The 22,931-nt window shown below is 41.2% G+C and overlaps 1 protein-coding gene across 6 annotated transcripts in view; it reads right to left on the minus strand.

The window, feature by feature from the left end:
- The window catches only part of LOC306972937 (receptor-type tyrosine-protein phosphatase mu), a 373,633-nt gene that overhangs the window by 17,316 nt on the left and 333,386 nt on the right, over nucleotides 1-22,931 (minus strand). For 5 of the 6 annotated variants that reach the window (XM_079569665.1, XM_079569663.1, XM_079569666.1 and 2 more), the window contains 5 exons: nucleotides 11,324-11,440; nucleotides 10,227-10,381; nucleotides 10,012-10,147; nucleotides 3,013-3,162; nucleotides 1,532-1,705 (listed from right to left, as the gene is read on the minus strand). In XM_079569665.1, the coding sequence (XP_079425791.1) occupies nucleotides 1,532-1,705; nucleotides 3,013-3,162; nucleotides 10,012-10,147; nucleotides 10,227-10,381; nucleotides 11,324-11,440 (732 nt within the window). The remainder of the gene's footprint in view (nucleotides 1-1,531; nucleotides 1,706-3,012; nucleotides 3,163-10,011; nucleotides 10,148-10,226; nucleotides 10,382-11,323; nucleotides 11,441-22,931) is intronic. The other variant, XM_079569664.1, reaches the window with a different exon arrangement.

Raw genomic sequence — 22,931 nt, forward strand, 5'->3', positions numbered from 1 at the left:
CGGCCACAGATCGGAGGTCAGTACATTCAAAGGTTAAAACTGTGCTCCACACCTGTATTTAAGCTTGGAACCACAATAGCTCTGTCTTGCAATAAATATTACTTTCAGAGGTTTTAATTGTGTGGAATTATTAAAACTGCATTAAAAAGTACCATCTCTGGTGATAAAACAAGACGCCTGAGGGCCACCAAAAATTGGGCTGAGCGCAGGATTTGGCCCCCGGGCGGCACTTTGGACATGCCTGGTTTAAAGGTATAGTTTCAAATTGTGAATAAGATAAAATATAGTCTTTGTAAATGCCAACAATGGACCAAGCCTTATTTTGATGCATCTTTTCAGTCTAAATCAATGATGACGTTTACATGCCGTCAATATCCCGGTTTCTGAAACATTTGGAATAACATTTACACGCGCGATTCGTTACTTCTGTATACATAGTAATTGTAATCAGTTGGTTTATCCCAGTCCAAAACGCACAACGTCTCGTCATCTCGGTGCTTTCTCCTGTCCACAAAAGACGTTCATGTCACCACAAATAAAGTAACTAGTTTCCTACTTGCTCCAAAAGTGTGGTGCTGTGCTGCATCTGAGTTTTGCAAAGATTATCTCTGCTTCTTGTGTACCTACAGTAGGCTGCCTGCCAGATATATGATAGACGGCATACAAGTACTTCCTGTACTCAAAAAACCTTGTGGATAGAACACGTGCATGCCCATTTGGGTCAGAAATGGAGTAACCCAGAAGTCATATTTGGGATTTTAAAAAACAGAATATAAACATATTCGGGTTTATATGGCCGTGCGCAATTGACTTATTGCTAATGTCCCGGTTATAGAAGGGTTAGTGACTACATGTAAACATAGTCACTGATTGGGACCAACCATAACCCAAGCATGAAGTACCGTAATGCAAATGAGAATGTTTATTTGAAACCCAAAATGTACTTTAAAGCAGTACTAAGTAACTTGTTTACCTTGATAAATCCTTTTCGTAGTCCCTCTGGGGGTAATACAAGTGTTAATGGGATGATTGAGGGTCTTTCATCTCCCACTGGTGTCTCTGGCTAGAAAACCACAATTGCAACTTAGCTGCCACTGGGTCAGAGGCCCCAATACACACTAATAGAATCATGGAGAGGCTGACACAGGCTAACGGGCAAAGCTAACTGCGGGCTATTGTCACTTAAACAGTATTTACAGTCAAGCTTGAGTGAAAAAAAATATCTCCATTGTGTAATTGGATGTACAATATCCCTCTCTCCCTTCGTCTTTTCTGTCAGTGTAGTATTTACTCTCACGGACAATTAATGAGTAAAAAAACGCAACATGCTACGACACCTGCAGTGGTGCTTATGGCCTCTAGGGGCATGAGTTACTTAGTTCTGCTTTAAATGATGTATTTTCCCCACATTTTCTTGTTTATTTAAGCACTGAATAAACCTGTAAAGCTTAAATAATGGTTAAAAGGGGATGATTTGAACAGACAGGTAGTGTTTTTGTACTTTTTCAGTAGATAAATGCTGGATCCTTACATCCATGAGCGCCGCGTTGATGTAGTTGGAGCTCTCCCCGTCGATGGTGATGAGGAACGGCAGGCAGCGGTCCGGCGGCAGCACATCCATGCAACGGTTCTTCTCATGGTTCCTCGGCAGGAGAGCGATGCTGCAGTCCTCCACTCGCAACGTGGGAGTCACCATGTTCAGAGTCTGGAAGACAAGGAGGATTGCAGAAGACGCCATTGGTGAAGGTCTCTTTCTCAATGGCAGCTTTGTGTTGTACTTTTGGACACTTTCTGACCCCCAGTTCAACCCCCAATGATTCATGGAGAGTTTAGGGCCCTCAATACGTAAGGAAAGTTTCAGGTTACGCAACTTTTAGCATCCTTTTTTAACATGTTTGAAGGAACAATACACGCTTTGTCACCATGGAAAGTTATAACCAGATGGGCCATCACTGTTGCAATACATGAGCGTTTTTAATCAGGTAAATTAGCACGAGCTCGGTGTCCCCCTGGTGCGACTATGATCAAACTCCGCAGGTGACGCACCTCATACGATGTTAATTGGGCAAATAAAGAGTGATTGTACAGAAGAAAGTAAGGTGATACATGCAGTTTGAAGGAGCAAAATTAATGATACTGCCAATTCTTGTTATGCTACATCTTATAGTTTAGATTACCGTATACCGTGAGACATCACGCATTGTTCCGGCAGCCATTTTGAATACCGAAGTAGAATTATGCAGTACTACAACATGTAACGATATCTCTACTCAGGATAAAAATGACAGACAACTGATTGACAGTGGCATTTTAAGTACTCGTTGCTCAAATGTGGCACAGACGTAGCAGCTCTGTCTGTCGAGCTACAGCAGGATTTACTAAAGATCTGCTTCACTCCTCAGATTAAAATAACACATCAAAGAGGAAACAGAAAACCTTTATCTGTGATTTTTACAGTTTGTCATGTCACCAGAGTCTCAGTCCGAGTCAGTGTTTAAGCTGCTCAAGACGTTAGCGTGCTAGCGTGCCGGTTAGCAACTGTCAACCATTGCTCCAACACGATAAACACATGTGTGGCTCACATCTATGAATATGACCTCTGTCACATGTTGTATCCCAGGCTAGATGTTTGGAGTGTTGTTCAGGGCTTTCTCTTGGAGAGGTCAGAACTGAGCCGTTGAAGCTAAATGCTAACTGGTAGCATGCTAACGTGTTGAGCAGCTTAAACACTGACTCACTGGTTTCTTCACATAAATGTGCGTCTCTGGGGCCGTGTTTTTACTACTATCTTCATGAGCAACGATTACGAGTAAATAAAAATGCCACTGTCAATCAGTTGTCTTTCATTTATATCCTGAGTAGAGATATTGTTACATGTTGTCGTATTGCATAATTCTACTTTGGTATTCAAAATGGCCGCCAAAACAACAAAAGCCACTTGACTGAAAGGCATGTACACTAAAACTGACCCCAAATGAGAGAGGGATTGAGTTATATGTGAAGGAGGCTCACCCTGAACTCCTCTTTGATGGGGCTGGAGTTGGTCTGCGGGTCCAGGCGGTTCATGTCGTAGTACACGGAGCGCAGCTGACTGGCCGGGATGGTGGTGTCTCCGCACAGACACGCCTCCAGGATGGCGTCGTGGATGAAGACGTACTGCTCCTGCAAACAACAGCATCCTCATTGCGCATCTGTCAGGGAACTTAAACCCGCGAACACGCACCGGGCCCAGAGGTGGGTCAAATGAAAACGGATTTCCCTTTTAGTCTGCTACTCTTATTAGTCCAAGACAGCCCTGACTCTGCAGAGCGCTGGTATTTAGTCGGCAGCAGCACAGACACAAACCCATGTTTCAGCTCAGAGGAACCCGCGACCTTTCCGTGACCTTAGCGTGATTATTCGTTGCCTCCGGATGTTTTTCTGTATAATATTTGTCATTGTCAATGTACAAAGGTCACATTACATATTTTTGCATTTTTGTTTATTGAATACAATACAGCACACACTGTACAAAACTAACATTAACTTGTCTTTTATACGGTCAGGCATTAGCACTCAGTTTTTATTTACCTTATTTGGGTCTTCCTGTTTAAAATATACATGTTTTTATTCTTCTTGAGAAGAAAAATGGACTGTGTTGTCCAAGTGTTTTAATGTGAACAACAACAACAACAGTATTTTACCTTTTATCTCTAGTAGTTGCTGCACATTCCATGATGCTTATTATATACCATAACAATCCTGAACTCTATTGTAGCTAGGGCCCAATCAATATTGATTTTTGGGGTCCGACACCGATATGAAGGGGGTTGGCCTGGCCGATAGTCAATATATTGGCCGATATTTTAAGTAATTTAATTTTCTTTTTGTTTTTTTTAATCTCTCATATAGCCTATAGTTAAATATGTATTATTATAGTAAAGGTTGTATAGAAATATATCTATTAGAGGTCGACCAATGTGGGGTTTTCTAAAACTAATGCTGATCTGCACCGCTGATATTTTCGGCCATAATTTAAAAAATGTCTCGTCTATAATCCTGTGTATGATGCTTCTAAATGTGTTGAGCTGTGACAGCAGGGGGCGCTGTATGTTCATGTTTAGTAGGTACTTCAGAGGGAACTCCCTTGAAAGCGACAAAAATCATTAGATTCCAAAACATAAAAGTCTTGGTCTCTTATGATTCTGAAATTATATGCAAAAGTCTACAACAGGAAGTTGTGTGTGCTCATTTTAAAGCTCTGATTGAGTTCTTTCAGGTGCCAAAAGTCAGGAAGTCACTATCACTTTCGGTTCTAGAGATATCGGCCGATATATTAGTCGGGCTTTTAATGTAACCTAAAAGCCCCCATGGACATGTGCTAAAATAATGCATCTAGTTTGTCCAATGTTATTGCTATGTCCATATTAAATAAATAGATAAATAAATTCAATGTTTACTTAAAGATAAAACAAACACTGTGTGGCTGGTGGCTAAGCTGTGGCGAGTATTTCTACTTTGCGATGAAGAGATCGAGAGGTGAGGACACTTTCTGGATATGAGGGGGAAGTTTTGAGAGAATATTTAAAGATTACCAAGTGCGGGGGGTTAGAGGTTCAATCAATGTGAATTTTTTTTCAATGAAAGTTCTTGAGTCATTTTCTGCACTCTGTAGTTGAGGTGTCGAACGTTTCGCCTCTCATCCAAAAGGCTTCGTCAGTGCACAAAGGTTCAGCTCAGCCTGCAGCCCAGATATAGAGCAGAACCTTAGCGCACTGACTCAACTACAGTGTACAGAAGATGACTCAAGAACCTTCCTTGAAGATGGACAACGCCTGAACGACTGAGAGCCTACACAGACAATGCTAATTTTTGAATATTTATTGTTTTAAACAAGACGAAATACAGAATACAATTAAGAAAATACAATAAATTGCTAAAATGTCACTCGCTCATTGTTCTTAGTCTGGAACAGTTTCTAAACAGCTTTATCCGTCTCGGCTTTAACCCTGTCATAATTTAGACTTGATGAGGATTGATGTCTCTAACAGCCCCGTCCGCCCTCCCGCTGCGCTCAGGCCCCCTGCTGGTTGGGACAGGCAGAGACAGGCGGCCCTCCTCTCGTCACTCACTCGGGGCGACGCCGCGGTGACAACACGGCTCGCGCTCTGATGTAAATTCATTCTGATTTGACATTTCCTCCCGACGCCTCCCTGTCACTTTAGACCTCGCTCCGCACGCATGAACAGGTCAGGCCCAAACCCAGGAACATGTGCTGCCATTTGTCAAACGGGGAGGAAAGTGTTGAACTCATGACCCCAGAGCTTGACCGGTGTGGGCTTCGGGTCAGGAGGTCGGTGGATGTGAGATGCTCGAGCTAGGACAGCACTCCGATCTTTATCACTGCGTGTGGGAAGCTAAGTTATTCTGCCAGGGTCGGTTTGTGTCTTATGACTTGAAGCAAAATGTATATTGAGCAGTGAACATGCCAACATTCAGACTGAAATTTTTACCTCCTTCCAAACTCATATTTAATTCTACATTATTAAACCTGCTACTTACCATTGCCTATTTGTTCAGTTTCTCACACTGCTTCCTACTATTTAAAGGGACTATACAGAGTTGTTAAAATATTGTATTTTCCTCCCCCAACATGTTCCAGCCATGTCCTAATGTGTCGAATGAGCTCAGACCTGTTCACCACAACTGCCTCTAAAATCATGAACTGTACCTCAGAAAGGTGTCCGAAGTGCCGTCATGCACGAGCTTAATATAGAAGGTGCAGTTACACGTATGACCTAAGATGGCAGTAGTGAGAATAATATAGCAAACTTGCATCTAGCCCAGGGGTGCGCAAACTTTTTGTCTCTGAGGGCCAAAATTAAAAAGTGCCTGTGAGTCGCGGGCCAAATATGGCGATGTCAAGCAGGAAAAACACAAAGTTACTTTTTTATTTACTTTTTATTTTATTTTTTAGATAGCCTACATTTGCATTTGATTCTATCTATGCTAATAACATGCTATATTAAAACAAATGGTAACTATGGAAAATGCCTAATTTTAGTAAAACAAAATCAACAATTCGTTCACTCAAAGAAAATGCCACATTAGATTATTTTGAAAGTGTCAGTTCAGCATCAAATCTTTTATAAGTCAATTTTTAACATATACCGTTGTTGATATCAACAACCTTTGCAATAAAAGTTGGAAAACTGTGAATGTTGATGCTACAATGCTCTGTAATTGATAAATACCAAAACACCACAACAACAGTGTTTCTTTAAAGGAATAGGCCACCGTTTTTACATACTGTGATATGCTCTTACCTCACTTTAGACGTGTTAATATATCCCCGTCTGGTCTTTGTCCGTGCGCTCTGCCAGGCAAACGGAGCACATACGCAGCCTCTCCCACATGTCACATAGCTCCAAAAAAGCTCACGATAGAAGCTACCAAGCTCTTCCACGTGTTCCCTATTTAAATAAAGTTACGTGAAGAGTTTTCATGCAAAGTATATTTACACAGAAATGTAGCATGTCGATTTTATAAGCAAATAAAAAGGGGGACTATATTGTGAGGCGTAATGATACGAGGAGTAAAACGTCCGCACAGTAACTCCTAAAGGTTATTGACGGAAGTGAGCGGGGGAAGTCTTTAGGAGTTACTGCGCGGACGTTTTGCTCCTCGTATCATTACGCCTCACAATATAGTCCCCCTTTTTATTTGCTTATAAAATCGACACGTTACATTTCTGTGTAAATATACTTCGCATGAAAACACTTCACGTAACTTTATTTAAATAGGGAACACGTGGAAGAGCTTGGTAGCTTCTATCGTGAGCTTTTTTGGAGCTATGTGACATGTGGGAGAGGCTGCGTATGTGCTCCGTTTGCCTGGCAGAGCGCACGGACAAAGACCAGACGGGGATATATTAACACGTCTAAAGTGAGGTAAGAGCATATCACAGTATGTAAAAACGGTGGCCTATTCCTTTAACTTTGCGAAAGGAGTGAAACAGCGCCCCCAATTAGATGCTGGTGGTCAAATGGTGTACTGCATCCATATTTACCATTGAGAATGAATGGAAGAGAGTTTTAACCACACACAGCCCAAAAGTAGGTCACTCTCTGGCGGGCCAACAAAATTGTTTCGGCGGGCCAAATTTGGGCACCCCTGATCTAGCCCCTTTAAGTCTATAAAACCCTCTAATGTAAGAAGAGAAGCTGCTGGTTTATGGTTAATCAGTCATAATTAGTTAAATCAAACAGTAGAAGAAGATACACATTCTATAATTCACATGGATGGAGCATGTTTAGAGGTCACTCGCTCGAGCAGCTTTTCTCAGGCTGTGAGATGCTGTGCCAAAGAACGTAGACCTTTGCAAGGGTAAACACACCTCCGCACGCCTGGACATGAGCGCACACACAAACAGGCTCGCACTGAAGGTCAGTGAACTCGAGGAGAATGACTCAGACTCAACAACATTTGGTCTCTGGCCGACAGGAAAATCCCCGTTCGAACGTCAGCCGTGAAGCATTTGCCCATTAAACCCAATGACGCCTGTGATTTAAAGGGAATTACGGGGAAATGATGCGTTCACTGAAACTACGGACACTCCAGATGGTCAGCGCGCGGGGAAAGGCACAAAGCGAGCTCACGCCGGTCGGTATAAAACAGGGGGGGATGAGCTCGCCATCAACTCGGGCTAAACGCCGGTGGTTACAAGCCTCTAAAAACCCCTTTATGGGCGCGTGGATTGCCTGGCACTTACGCTCGGTGTCCGGGGAAATGGGGCGCGAGTGTGCTGTGGTGAAGGAGCTCCGGGAGAAAAGATCATTAAGTATGTAAAGTGCCACTAAATCATGTCCAATAAAACCACCAGGCTGTGTGTGTGTGTGTAAATATGAGAATCAGTGTAATAAACGCCTGTGCTAAAGTTAAAGCACAAAATGAAACGAATACAACCCCTACCAGCAACTATACAAGCCTAAATGTATGGGATGCAAAGTCATTTACTTTTTTTTTTGTTATACAATTTAAAGGAAAATGCTACTTCTATATACTTGTACCCACACATCTACAGTTTTATCTTCTGACTTCTGACTTTTTCCAGACGGGCATTGATATCAACCTCTTAACCCCCGCCTTAACGGAGCGCATTTTCTTCAGTTTGGTTTTCCCCAAATCAAAAAGCTTTTCGACTGGTGAGCAACAGTGTGATGCCTCATTTGAAAGCTAAGACCGACAAAACTGATCATACCTTTTTTGTCACCGCTTTTTTGTAGTTTTCTTGTTGTGTTCTGGTCATTTTCTCATTGCGCTTTTCTTTCGCTTCTTTGTCGATCTTTCGTGGCTTTCTTATTGTTTATTTGTTGCTTTTTCATCACTCTTTCGCCATCTTTTTTAACTGCTTTTTTGTTGCGTTATTGCTCCTTTTCCGGCGCGTTTTTGTTTTTAGATTTGGATAATGGAACTGGAGAAAAGGTAAGAGGTTATAAATACCATGCATTGTGAACCTGGCCCCTCATCATACTCAAATTTACTTAAAAACATATTGTTTGTGCTACATTTGGGCTGTAAAAAGCTGTTATTGTTTTTTAGAGATACGATTATTTTTATTGATCTGAGGTCATCCAGCCTCTTATAAAGCTCGAATTGGCTAAAACTGGTGTCAAACACTTGTTCAGCGTCTGTTTTGTGCTGTGACTTCAAAAAAACTTGTATTATTGGAATTTGTGTTGACATTTTTGTCTAATTTCAAGTGTTGTTTGTCTTATTTTAAGTCAATTTCTTTAATTTACTATTTACTAAATACTCCTACTACCACAACAGCAGCAGGAAAGGGAAAAAAACCTTCTGAACGTTTTCTCTGTAGCAGAAATAGACGTAAACTATGCCCTGTGAGGAGTTTCCTTCACCATTGAAACAACGCCTTTTTAGATCATGATTAAAGTAAATCCAAACACAATGAAGCTTACATTAAGGTAATGAGTTTTATGCATATTGTCTTAACCTACATCGCCGGCCTTAAGAGGAAGAGTAGTATTAGATGAGCTCGATCGATGGAGAAAGGCTACAGCGGCTTTGTCGAATGTTTTTGAGGTTTCTTGTCGTCCTTCACTGTAAGTCTGTGCAAAATTGTTTAAAAAAAAGAACTAAAAGCATCTGGCACTTTCCACAAATGAGGAAGAGCTGTTTAAAGGGCAGATTCTCCGGACTCAGACTAAACCTGCGGACTCAGACTAAACCTCCAGACTCAGACCAAAACCTCCAGACTCAGACTAAACCTCTGGACTCAGACTAAACCTCCGGACTCAGAACTAAACCTCTGGACTCAGAACTAAACCTCTGGACTCAGAACTAAACCTCCAGACTCAGACTAAACCTCCAGACTCAGACTAAACCTCTGGACTCAGACTAAACCTCTGGACTCAGAACTAAACCTCCAGACTCAGACTAAACCTCCAGACTCAGACTAAACCTCTGGACTCAGACTAAACCTCTGGACTCAGACTAAACCTCTGGACTCAGAACTAAACCTCCGGACTCAGACTAAACCTCTGGACTCAGACTAAACCTCCGGACTCAGACTAAACCTCTGGACTCAGAACTAAACCTCCGGACTCAGACTAAACCTGTGGACTCAGACTAAACCTGTGGACTCAGACCTAAACCTCCCGACTCAGACTAAACCTCCGGACTCAGACTAAACCTCCGGACTCAAACCTAAACCTCTGGACTCAGACTAAACCTCTGGACTCAGACTAAACCTCTGGACTCAGACTAAACCTCCGGACTCAAACCTAAACCTCTGGACTCAGACTAAACCTCTGGACTCAGACTAAACCTCTGGACTCAGACTAAACCTCTGGACTCAGACTAAACCTCTGGACTCAGACTAAACCTATGGACTCAGACTTAACCTCTGGACTCAGACTAAACCTCCGGACTCGGAATTAAACCTCCAGACTCAGACTAAACCTCCAGACTCAGACCTAAACCTGAGGACTCCGGAGTCCCGACTGCCAGTACCTCGGTCTGGACCATGTTGACCCGCCGCGACCGCAGCTCCCTGACGCAGTTGTAGATGTCCACCACTCCCTCCCTCTCGGCCATGTCCAGCATGATGTCGATGACAATGAAGCAGCCCGTCCTCCCCGCTCCGGCGCTGCAAAAGCACACGGAAAAGTCACGGGTAAATTGCCTGATTTTCCGAATTGAGTGAAAGCAAGAGAACGGTAACAGACCTGCAGTGGACCACCATGGGTCCGGCGTTGGTCAGGGTCTTGGACTTGACCCTCCGGATGAAGCCCAGCAGCCCTGTGGCGTGGTAGGGCACTCCGTGGTCCGGCCATCCCGTGAAGTGGAACTGTCTGATCTCCCTGATCTCATGGGCCCCGCGCTGTGGAGGAGACAACCAGTCAGTTTGCAGACGCCAGGACAAGGCCAGGGCTGGACATTATGAAAACTAACTACAACTATATATTCTAGTTTAGTTTTGGACAATGGGACAAAAATCTGGCTCATAAATTGTTCAGGTCACACATGTTGATTGGAAGGTTTTAGCGCTATTGCACAAAGGTCTTCTTATTATGTTATCACTGTGTATATATATATTCATGGAAACACAGTGAAATCCTTGGAAAGAGTCAATACAGAAAGACATTCTGTTTAAATTCAAAAGGACACGACAACTGTAAGAGTAATGTTCCTCTTTCCGTCAGACTGTAGATGTTCTGCTGCTGTGATATTTGACCTCTGTTCTCAGACATGTCTGGTTTATCAAGGACACAAGTTACATAAAACATCAGCATTGGTGTTAACTGCAGTAGAATGAACTCAGGACATTAAACAGCGAGGCAGAAATGGACTAGGCCATCTAATAAAAAGAGAGTTATTTTACACAACTTGATTATTTCAAAGGCAAAAAGTTCATAGTATGAATAGATAACACAACATTTAAATTGAAAAATCTCCAGTGATTATTCAGAGGTTGAAGGATCACTATTCAATCTGGGGATTAGTGGGAAGCTACTTGTGCCAAAATCAACTTTTACTCATTATGGGCACCATTTTGAGGACTTAAAGGGGCTAGATGCAAGTTAGCCATTTTATACTCACTACTGCCACCTCAGGTCATACGTGTAACTGCACCTTCTATATTAAGCTCGTGCATGTCGGCACTTCGGACCCGAATTAACACCTTTTTGAGTGACAGTGCAGGATTTTAGAGGCAGTTGTGGTGATCAGTCTGGGCTCATTCTACACATTAGGACATTGCAGGAACATGTAAGGGGAGGAAAATCCATAATTTTAACATTTTTATTTTGCAGAGGGACTGTACCTTCTCCACAGCGAAGGTGCGGATGACATACTCCGACAGCAGCTCCGTCTCAATCAGAGTCACCTTTATGTCTCTGTAGATCTCCGTGTCGTCAGGCCAGTACTTACAGCACTTCACCTGCGGGGGCAGCAAACAACAACAGCTTATTACAACAGTAAACTTTACCACTTTCATAACAGGGCTGCCAGGTCGACTGTATTCCCGGGTGAAATGCTCATCGTTTTGAGAGTACCTGCCGGTAAAGAAAACTGTCTGTGGTGTTTGTAGCTAATTTCTTCATAAAAATCCTTATTTTGAATGAGAAATCCTCCAATCCAAGGGCATCAGAGCTGTTCCTGGGTGTCCCTGGGTGTTGGGCAGGTTTTCAGAATAATGTGGTTGTTTTTAGTTGCTGGCATCCCCTGACCATAAAAAGCTTTCTCCTTGTAGACAGAATTACTGTTATCCTATCCAATTTTGTACGAGGATGATAGGCCACATTTGCATTGCATTTTTGCATTTTTTAAGCAACATGGCAATATTTTAGACATTATATTCTATACTTTCGAAAGCAGATCAAAGCAACATTTGACAAACATGTTCTTGCCAATTTAGAAAGCAATCTTTTGTGCGTTTGTCTCAGATACCGGCTCCACATACTCGTGCATATCGCAGCAACAGCAACATTCAGCGCTTGATTTCTCCGCGAGATCATTCTCTCCAATAAAGATAATTGTCACATAACTTTATCCCCCATTTGCCACCCGATATTTCACATTCTGCAGCGTTTCTTCAAGTCAGAATGAGATTTGCTTCATATTAGTTTTGGCCCGCGGTCAAGGACCTGCTGTAAATGGGAATCCGAGGCATCGATGGAGAGCTCATTCGCACATTATTGCTTTTTCATTCGCACATCGATAACCTGAAAATGAGTCTAAAGGTGGAGGCTGACGAATATCAGAGCCCAGGATGCGTCGGGAGGGGGTACAGATTCTCCAGCTTAAAAAAAATCAGGGGAATCAAGGCAAAATGTGATGAAAAAATATATTGTAGCGAACATTACAATCTGTTGATGTGACAATCAAAGCCTATGAAACAATAAAACAGAGAAATTTCCCCGAGGACATTTAAGGAAGTGGAAACATTAGGATTAAGAGGCGTCTGTACAGCAAAAATATATCTTAAAGACCATATGCCACATCTTTTTGTTGTTGCCATTTTTAAACCATTAAAAGGAAGCCAGAGAGTTTTAATTGTTAGTACAAGCTCATTTCTAGTTTACTCATGCTTTCCTTAGGTGGGTAGAGTAGCCAAAATATTGACTCAAATAAGACTTTGAAATAATTTGATTTTAAGGAGTAGTGGCCCAAATATTAGAGTGTACTTTTTTTTTTTTTTACATGAGTACTGCGAGTAACTGTAACATAAAGGTTTGATTCATATTTCAGTTGTGACATCAATACGTTTGTTAAGTGTGACGTCACGAATTCCGCTTCCGGGTCCTAGCATACCGGCTAATATGCGAGAAAAAAAACATTAAAAACTCTTTAATACAACAATCAATACTTCTGAAACTCAACGGGGAGTTACTGAACATACTTATTTCTCAGACTCATTAGCCAAAAATGCAGCTTCTACTGTTAAAAAAGTAATATTTACTAAAGTCTGTTCTTCCGGGGTTAGCGGAGCTGCTCCGCTAAACGGATTTTTAGTAAATAATACTTTTATAGAAGTAGATGCGGCATTTTTGGCTACAATGGACAATGAGTCTGAGAAATAAGTAGGTTCAGTCACTCCCCGTTGAGTTTCAGAAATATTGATTGTTGTATTAAAGAGTTTTTTGTAGTTTCTCACACATCTAAGACCCTGGAAGTAGAGCTGTGACATCACCACTTAACAAACATATGATGAGAAAGAAAATACCATGAAAAATCATATAAAAGAAATCATTATGAAGCGATAAGTTCACAAAACACAAATACATCGATTCTGTACGTCAGAATGAAGAGTCGTCACTTAATCTCTTAACCCTCAACTGAACCGAGCACATTTTCTCCAGTTTTCGCCCGACCATACCCAAATCTAAAGGTTTCTTGACTGGAGAGCTATAGACCAGTGTAACGTCTCATTTGAAAGCTAAGACCAACAAAACTGATCTAAACAGATCTTTTTCCTGGTATTGTTGCCGCTTTAACTTTTATCTCCATCACTTTTTTAATCACCTTTTTTAAGGATTTTTTTTTTTTATATATTTTTTTTACGCTTTTTCAAGAAGCTGAAACTGGAGAAAATGTGCTCGGTTCAGGTCGGGGGTTAAGAGGGTAAAGATTTACTCACAGTGGCACGAGTTACTTTTTGTTACTCCAGTAAGAGTATAGAGAGTATACTAAGAGTACTTCCGGGTTCATGATTTCCAAAACGGGGATGTGGATTACACTCAACCATGAAAAAACACATTAATCGATACAGCTTCTGTATATCTTCATAGCTAAACTGCTGCCTGTCTGTCTGGTCTAGATTTCTAAACTATTGGGTTAAGAATTCTGCTTGAAATAATAAGAAATAACACTGTATTAAAACAACCTCCTTGTGTCAATGCATGAGGCAAAGAAATATATTCATTCAAGTTATGATCATAGTTGTGATATTCGTCAAGTTGTGATCATAGTGATGCTAGTAGTAGTAGTAGTAGTAGTAGTAGTAGTAACAGTTACAGTAATAGTAGCCATTTAGAATTTTGTCTGAACAATCATGCACGTCTTTCTCTCTGCCTTGATATTGAGGCAAAGTGTAACAAACTCAGTGTTGTACAGTCGCCTGACATGACGACAATTGAATGATAAGAAACAATAAACCCAGGCTTTTAAAAAGAGATTTCTCAGAGGAAATCTTAAGCCGCCCGACGGACACATGACGTGTATCAGGTATCGTCGTCAGAATGGCTGTAATTGTAGCATTTGTATTTGCAATAACAGTAACGTCGAAGTAATAAACACAAAATAGTCTTGACTAAAGGCTTGTTGTCAATCAAAGCTGCACGAGTCTCTCCACAGTCTATCACAGACCTGAGGGAGTGGCTTCCTGCTGGTCTCAGAGTCAGGACTGCATTTCAGGGTCAAGCAGCTAAAAATGTACAATTCTCCAATCCAGGGGGAAAACTGTTTATATTTAGCTGTGCCTATGACAACTGCACTTTTCACTTTAACCTCTGCCTGAACCGAGCACATCTTCTCCAGTTCGGCTCCAGTTTAACTTGTTTGTTGAGTATTCGTCACTTCTATGTCACCCTTTTGTCCCTCTTTAGTCAGTGTTTTGTTGTGAAATTGCTCTTTTGTTGCTTCTTTGTCGCATTTTTTGTCACTTTTTTGTGCCTTGCTTTTCGTTGCTTTTTTGTGGCTCTTTGGTTACTTTTTTGTTGTGTTGTTGTAGCTTTTCATCCTTGTTTTTGTTGCTATTTTGACGCTTTTTTATAAAGAAGTTTTGAGATCCGCCAAATCAGTGCCTTTCAGCTTTAAGACCGCCCCAAAAAAGTTGTTTTAAAAATGATTTTTCTTGATATTTTTTTAAATTGAGATACGTTTAGGTGTACAAAAATGTATGGGGGCCATATTAGTCTCTCTTTTAAATTTTTTGAATGGATTTTTCCTATCTCTCTTACTCAGAATAGTAACAGGAATGACAAAATTTGACCAATTTGCCAATTGCAGGCTAATGCTAACTAGCACAGAAGCACATGCTGTACCCACTGAAACTACATTTATTGTAGATATTGATTAAATAAGTTAGAATAGAAACATACTTGGATTTACACATTAAAAATTGGTAACAGGAATGATGGTTGATATTTGCCCCCCCCTCTCCAAATGTCCACAAAGAGTTCATAGAGCAAAATATCGAAGCGAGAGAGTCACTGATTGGTTTGGATCGTGGGAAAGATGATACATTGCACTGAACCATTAAATGCAAATATGTCTGTATGTAGAAATGATACTTAAAATACTTAAATACAGTAAAAAACAGTAAAATAATGAGATCTCTTAGGGGACAATGTAATTAAGTGATTATTTTGTAGTTCTAGCTACAGTTTATACATTTTATACCTTATTAAAGATGAAAAATCACAGGCAGGGACAGGCCAAAAAACACATACCAGTTTCTGCTCCTCCCATACAACTGAAGATTTAAAAAACGGTAATCGAGCAGCAGAAAGAAAGTTTGGAGTGAGCGAGAAACTTGAAAAGCGGAGGTTACTCTTACTGCAATGAAGAAAACAAAAAAAGCTAATCACGGGCTAAAAGCTCGATGGCCACAGCGAGAGGAAGGAGTTTGCAAATGAGAGCTTGAACAACGTGCTGCCTGGAGAGGCTTGTCAACGTAGCGGTTACGCCTCCATGCCCAGTTAGTTGCCAAGGCTGGTGCGACTTATACTCCGGAGCGACTTCTACACAAACAGTTCTGAATATGACTGGTTGTATTACCGAAAGTCACTAACAACAGTCTCTCCATCATGAAAACGAGGAGCACATTATAAAACACTGGTTGATGACTATTGAGCGATATGAAATAATAAAAACCCAGGCTTTTTAAAAGAGATTTCCCCGAGGAAATCTAAAGCCGCCCGACGGACACATTACAAGTATTAGGTATCATAAGAGTGCAGAATTAGCCCCTCCTACCCCTGTTCAATTAAAGCGCTAACACGCGGGGAGGGCCGGCTGCCAGAGATGGTATATCACAGAACCATCATTTCAGATGAGAGGACAGAGATTTGATTTTCATTTGCGGAGTGATTAGGAGTGGATGAGATTGCGGCGGTAGGGGGCTCTCCGGTCCCCTCCCGAACACCAGCGACGACTAAATCTCAGATGACAATCACAAAACGTGCAGTCCGCTTCCAGTCGGATTGAATTAGGCAAAAGCCATTACCTTATTACGGGATCAGAGCCAATCAGCCGCTTAGTTTTGGGGCGGAATTAGCTTCGGGCAAAATTATGTCACGCACAGATGTCGCCCCACGTGTGACTTCACCGACGGAAAACAAGTCGGATACGCCATTGTTTCAAAAGCACATTGGGGCTTGATTTGGCGTTTGCTTTACAATAGGCTGAGCAGCACAGATGACACTTCTTTAGGTCAATTTATCTGGGACTGGAACTGGCATAGAGACATCACAAATTTGCAAATACACAAATTCTGGCTCTTTCACACAATTTTAAAGGCTCTATAACTGATTTATGTGTGCAAACAATTAAATTTTGTACAGGGATAACTTTATAATAGTGCTCAACAACGTTTTATACAGAAAAGGGAACTTTACTGTCACAATAATGCTAACAAAGTATACTCCTCTCTTTCTCGACTGACAAAAATGTTTTATAAGCACAGCCTTTTGTCACAAATGTCTGCTATTACATTGTACTCACAGAGGACAAACAAACCAAGCATGGCAAGTTTACTATGGTGACGTTTGTTTGGATAGCACTAGTTACCCAAGTTCCTCCCGTCTGAAACACGTGTTTGGTCAATGTTGAGACAAGTTGTGCATGTGAAAACAAGAGTTAGAGACAGCATTTTAAACACCGCAGCAGTATTACTGTGACGGACATGCTATTTTAAAGGTACAGGCCACCGTTTTTCCATACTGAGATTTGTTCTTACCTGAGCTTAGACAAGTTGATGCGTAACTGTCTGTCTTTACGCGTGCGCTCAGTCACGAGACTGAACATGTTGTTAGCATTTTTCCTCTATGATACATGATCCAAGTCCAGTCACACAAAACTAAACATGTCGATTTTCAAAGTGGATAAAAAGGGGTACTATATTGTAAGGCGTAATAACACCATAAGAGCACTTCGACGGAGGAGAGTAGAGGCTAAATGCTAACAACATCTTTGCTCTTTTTGTGTGACTGAGGACACACACTAAGACCAGACAGGTACGCATCAACTCGTCTAAGCTAAGAACAAATCTCAGTATGGAAAAACTGTGGCCTATTGCTGGCGCATGAAGACGTTGTTCAGCTCTAAAGGCGACCTGGAACCACAGCAAAGGTAAGTCTTTTCTAACAACAATGTTTGTTTCAACATGCAGACCCTCCTCAGAGTATAAGCTGCTCTGAATGTTAGCACTAGCCGTGTTAGCACTAGCCACGTTAGCATTACTGCCTTGACCCATTACAACATGACCCGATATGATAAATTACGATGTTTTTTAGACTGTGATCCCCCTGTCAGGCAAATATTTATAAAGTTCTGGCTCATTTACAGTGACGTTTGACTGCACATGGACAAAGTGGCCTAACTCGTATTTCGGATATGAGGAATCAGCCTTTAGCAACCATTCAATTATTGTAACTTCAGTGTGAAGGTAGAGAATTATAGCGGGTATAACCTCTTAACCCCCGCCGTCACAGTTTTGTCTAGTTTTTGCTGGAGAACTGGAGAAAATGTGGTTAATTTTATTTTAGTGAGGTTGTGAGCACTCAGTTGGAAAAGCAATTGTCTACAGAAGAACTTTAGAGGAAGTTTTGGAACATACATTTGAAGTCATACATATCGGTGGTTCCATTTTTGCAATCTACTATCATCATCCTCTTATAATTAATGGAAAACTTTGCGCTTTGATTGTGCCACCGACCCGTGGAAAGCTCCATCATCATTCAAAACCAATCGCGGCGGCCTATTGCAAACATCAGCGGCACATCCAAACCCAATATCTAATACATCAAAGACTGGCACTTTCCCCGACCCCCTTCTGTGCCCCCCTCAAACCCACGGGACGGGGGGTATGTGTGTGTGTGTGAGAGGGAGCCAGGATTTCCCAGAGTTCATCAGTGACTGTGTCTGAGCAGATGGGCCACAGTGATATGGTAAGATGGTTTTAGGGGACCAACTGTGCCCACCGCCTGATGCCGGGTTTCAGATGACATCAGAGCTTTCTGCAGAGTTTTACTGCGATGGGGGCAGGTACAAAAAGACTGTAGATTTAGAGTTTGGTTGGATAAATATTGTGTGATAATGGGGCAATTATGAGCTTCTAAACTCCAGCGATACAGAGTCTACAAAGACTGTGTTCTGAAAAACGTGTTATAATTGTGGTTTATTTGACTACAAGGCAAGTCTACATTGTCTTTGTGAGTCGGTGAGTCAAAGATACATTTCCACCTTGATAGACAATACAATTCTATTCTATAAATGATCTGTGGTAATATTTGTGTTGCCCTTTTTACTTATTAATTGAAACAAATTATCTCTAGGGCAGGATACTGTTTTCAATACCAGTACTTCAACAGTACTTTGTGGATACAATATGGATGCCTGAACACTTTATTCAATACCTATACCAGGGGTAGCTAACATAAGGCTTGGGGGCCAAATCCAGCCCTCCAACACAGAAGCTCTGGCCCTCAAGATGATTTTGAGTAAGATTATGACACAAATCAGAAAGTAGTTTAACATTTTTAGTGTAAAATAGGAGAAATACTGTTAATACACCCAATTAGGTCATATTATGCATGTATGTATTATGTGACAGAAACTTGATCTAAAGTTTGACTAGATTTGGTCTGGTCTTGGATCAGATAAAACATCTTATCGCCAATGGAACAAGTCACTATTCTCTTAATTCAGATAATTTTGTATAATTTCAAGTGAAAAACAAATCTTTTTAAAAGTAAAGTTCATTTGTCTGATTTCAAAGTGGGTTCATGTTTGTTCCATTGGCATCAGCATTTGTATCTTTATTATTTGTATCTTAGATTAGTCCAAACAGACTGAAATTCAACATAAAGAACCTTTAATCAAGTCATTTTAAGTCATTTATCTAATTTAAGATGGTCATTTTTCCAGTGTAGTGCTTTACTTTGGCCTAAAACTTGCCTACCCTTGACCTATACTAAAATATCTGTCATCTAGGACAATATGTACATTTATTCCATAAAAGACTGTTTCTTTTAAATTTGTATCATTTATTTGAGCTGAAACAACCAAGTAACTTTCTTTATTGCTGCCCCTGGACAGGCATCAAAACATCACTTTCAGTACCTGTTGTCAATACCTCCCCCCCCCAATACCAGTAGAACCTAAACTTTCTTTTTCAACAACGTCCAAGTATAATTTAATGGTAAATGGTAAATGGTCTCAACTTATATATAATTTAACACTACCCAGCCCTAATCATCCCAGATAATATTTGGCTGATGGTCTAAACATATCAGTGTTCATTTTGACACCATAGGGTATTTTAATTTAGCGTTAGTCTTTTGACAAAAATCTAATGTAGTTTTCATTAAGATTTAGTCAAACACGTTTGTTTTGGTCAACCAAAATGCCATGTAAAGTTAGTCGACAAAAACTTTAGCCATTCATCGCCCAGGATCCCCTTCTTAAATTCCCTCATCCATCACTTTCTGATTCTGTCTAACATTCATCATCGCCCCAATTATGATTCATGTCTAATAAAACTTTTCTAACGCAACTTTGTTTCTGTTTGTTTTTTCAGGTTGAAATCATATTGCTCTGCTTCGTGAAGCTTCCGCCACACATTCACTGGAAGTTCAGATGCTTTAATTTGTTTTTCTTAGTCAATGACAATATCTGGGGAGATTAGTCATTTAGTTTCCATTTTAATTTAGCTTTAGTGTAACTTTAGTCTCCAAAAACATGACTTTGAATAAAATTATGATAAAACTTTAGTAATGAAATAAACACTGCCAGAAGTAAACCTCCCGCAGAAATAAAGCAAGACAATGGACTAAAAAGGAGCAAAAACAGGACTAATTGAAGACAACATTAGGTCTGAAGCAGGAGGGAAAACTGTCCAAACCAGACAAAAACAAAACAACCAATACAGAAACACCGTCTTCAGCACCAAATTCCACAAGCTAAAACCCACCAATGCCCACAATAGACCCCCCTTAATCCCACGGAGCAACAGTGCCATTGAACCGGGCACGTGGAACAGCCGGTGTGGGCGTCCCTGTGCCCCTCTGAGAGCGCCACCGCAGCTGAGCAGGTGTGGCGAGGGTAAGAGCGGGAGGGGGGTTGGGACGTCCCGAGCCGGAGCCACTGTAGAGGAACGGCCTAATGAGGTACCAGGAGATGAGGCCATGAATCTCGATCAGCTCTGCTACATTTAAGATCCGGCGGAAAAAAAAAATATATATATAAAAAAAAAAAATACAAGGCTCAGCGAAATCAAGGTGTGCGCGGGTTTAAGGGTTTTTTTCAGAGGGGAGATGTTAAAAATGCAGAAAAGTGAAAAGCAGAAGGCCTTGAAGCAGTCGAAGCATTGAAGTAGAGCGAGAGAGAGAGAGAGCATGGATTTGTTAAGGTTTTAACCAAGTAGCGCATACTGGCATTCAAGGTTTTCTGTGTGGGTTGGCGGCATCTTTTTTGCCGTTAATTACAAGAACGAAAATGGCTGCTCCTCATGACCTCATTTCTGTCAACTCTAGTCTTTTTGTCGAGCCCACGTCACTACAGGAGTCGCCTCACAGGGCTTCACAAACAGAGGAACAGTTTGACAATCAACAATGAAACCTTCCTTTTTGGCGAGGAAAATCTCAAGCCAACACAGTGGGAGGAAAGAGAAACCTCATCGAGAGTTTCCATGTTTGGACAGACTATAGATTGCTCAGGGCTAATGCCGATAGGGTTGAAGACTGTGAAGCTAACATCTAGGCCTTGCTGGGGCTTCATTTAAATGTCACCGAACCAAATGGGGTACAGCAGTTGGCACAATGCTGTTGAAATATTGGAAAAAAATATTTGTTTAGCTTATACCTTCCTTCCTTATTTATCCAAGTTTTGGATTGATAATGAGGATGAGCTCCATGAATAGACAATATCATTTTTAGAGAAACAAGTATTTTTTTTTTTTTTTTTAGCTAGTTGTAATGATTTTTAGTATAGGTTAAAACAAGGTGATTGGACTCAAAACTTATTGCGTAAATGGTTGGACATTAAAGTAATGGCGTAAATCCTGCACTGTCACTCAAAAAGGTGTTACTTCGGGTCCGAATTGCAGTCATGCACGAGCTTAAAGGAACAGGAAAGGAAATATGTTCTTACCTGAGCTTAGACGAGTTGATGCGTACCTGTCTGGTCTTTGTGCAGTCACGCAAAAACGACCAAAGATGTTGTTAGCATTTGGCCTCTCCCAGTATATAAAACCAGACAGGTGCACATCAACTCGTCTAAGCTCAGGTAAGAACATCTCAGTATGTAAAAACGGTGGCCTGTTCCTTTAATATAGAGACTGCACTTATGCGTAATACCAGAGGTGGCAGTAATGAGCAAAAAATGACCAACTTGCGCTTGCTCTTTAAAAAAGCTAAATTAAACTAACTATTTAGACTAAAAAACAGAACAGCTGATGAGCTAATTAAACCGCCGCCTTGCACAAGTGCATTTTCACCGCCTACAGGCCAGTGTAGCGCCTCATTTGAAAGCTAAGACCGACAAAACTCATCCAAATGGCTCTTTTTCCTTGCATTGTCATTTTTCTGTTGCTCTTTTGTCACTTTTCTGTAGCTTTTCGCTTTTTCTTATATTTTCTCATCACTTTTTGTCGCATTTTCATCCTCATTTTTGTTTCAGTGTTAGGTTGAAACAGATTATGCAATACGGTTTAACTCCAATCTGCTTTTTTGGGGTTTACAGTGTGGTTTTCCCGAATCTAAAATGTCCCCCTCTGATACTGTCTTTGATGCTTGGAAACCTGTCAGGACTGAAAGAGTGCAGCGCTCATCCTCAGCATTCTGATCAAGAATCCAGCGCCTCACTGTAGAATTACCATACTGAGCATGTTTCAGGTTAATGCTTTTTAACTCTGAACGATTCTATAAGCCCTCGTCAGCTCCTGTCGTCAGAGCGGGACATTGTTGCCGTCCTGCCCTGGGCCCTGTCTACGTACAGCGCTGGATAATCTGCTGTTATAGAGCCGCTCGTATGAAACAGGAGTCAGTCGCCTGGATGCCTCTGTCTTAATGAAGGCCATCAATCACACTCTCCTCACTTCGTCCTCCTCTCTCTGATCACGGAGATGGAAAAACGGCTGTCGGCGCACTGCACTTCACCACGTTAGAACAAGAACATCTGGGACGGGGGTAAATGCATCGCAGCTTCATCCGAGTCCGCCAACGCGACAGGAACTACTTTGAAGAAGGATTCTGTGAAGACGATTTCTGTTCTGTAAAGCGCTCTGTGCTTCTGCCCGGCCACTGGATGACCAATTCGAGACTTAAAGGGGACATATCATGAAAAACCAACTATATTGTTCATAACATTGTGCCCAAAAACAGTGGAGTATTTTTCTTCATTAAAGCAGCTTATACCATGGTCTGTGTGAATACTCAATTCTGCGTTACAACTATATAACGCACAGTTTGTCCATTAAATCATGTTCTATATCACTCCACTACAGCTGTTTCCATAGTAATGACAAACATTAATGCAGTTAAAACTGTATAATGCAGTATAATGCAGCGGAGCGTCATGTAATGTACGCAACGCTGCATGTTCTTGCCTCCACGTTGTGCATTAAAACTGTATAATGCCCGGCTCCTCGTTGTTTAATCCTAATATAACAATTTATGCATGTTTAGAGTTTTTATATTTTACTTTGTCCT

This window comes from Gobius niger, assembly GCF_951799975.1.
Source record: "Gobius niger genome assembly, chromosome: 13".
In the NCBI taxonomy this organism is placed as follows: domain Eukaryota; kingdom Metazoa; phylum Chordata; class Actinopteri; order Gobiiformes; family Gobiidae; genus Gobius; species Gobius niger.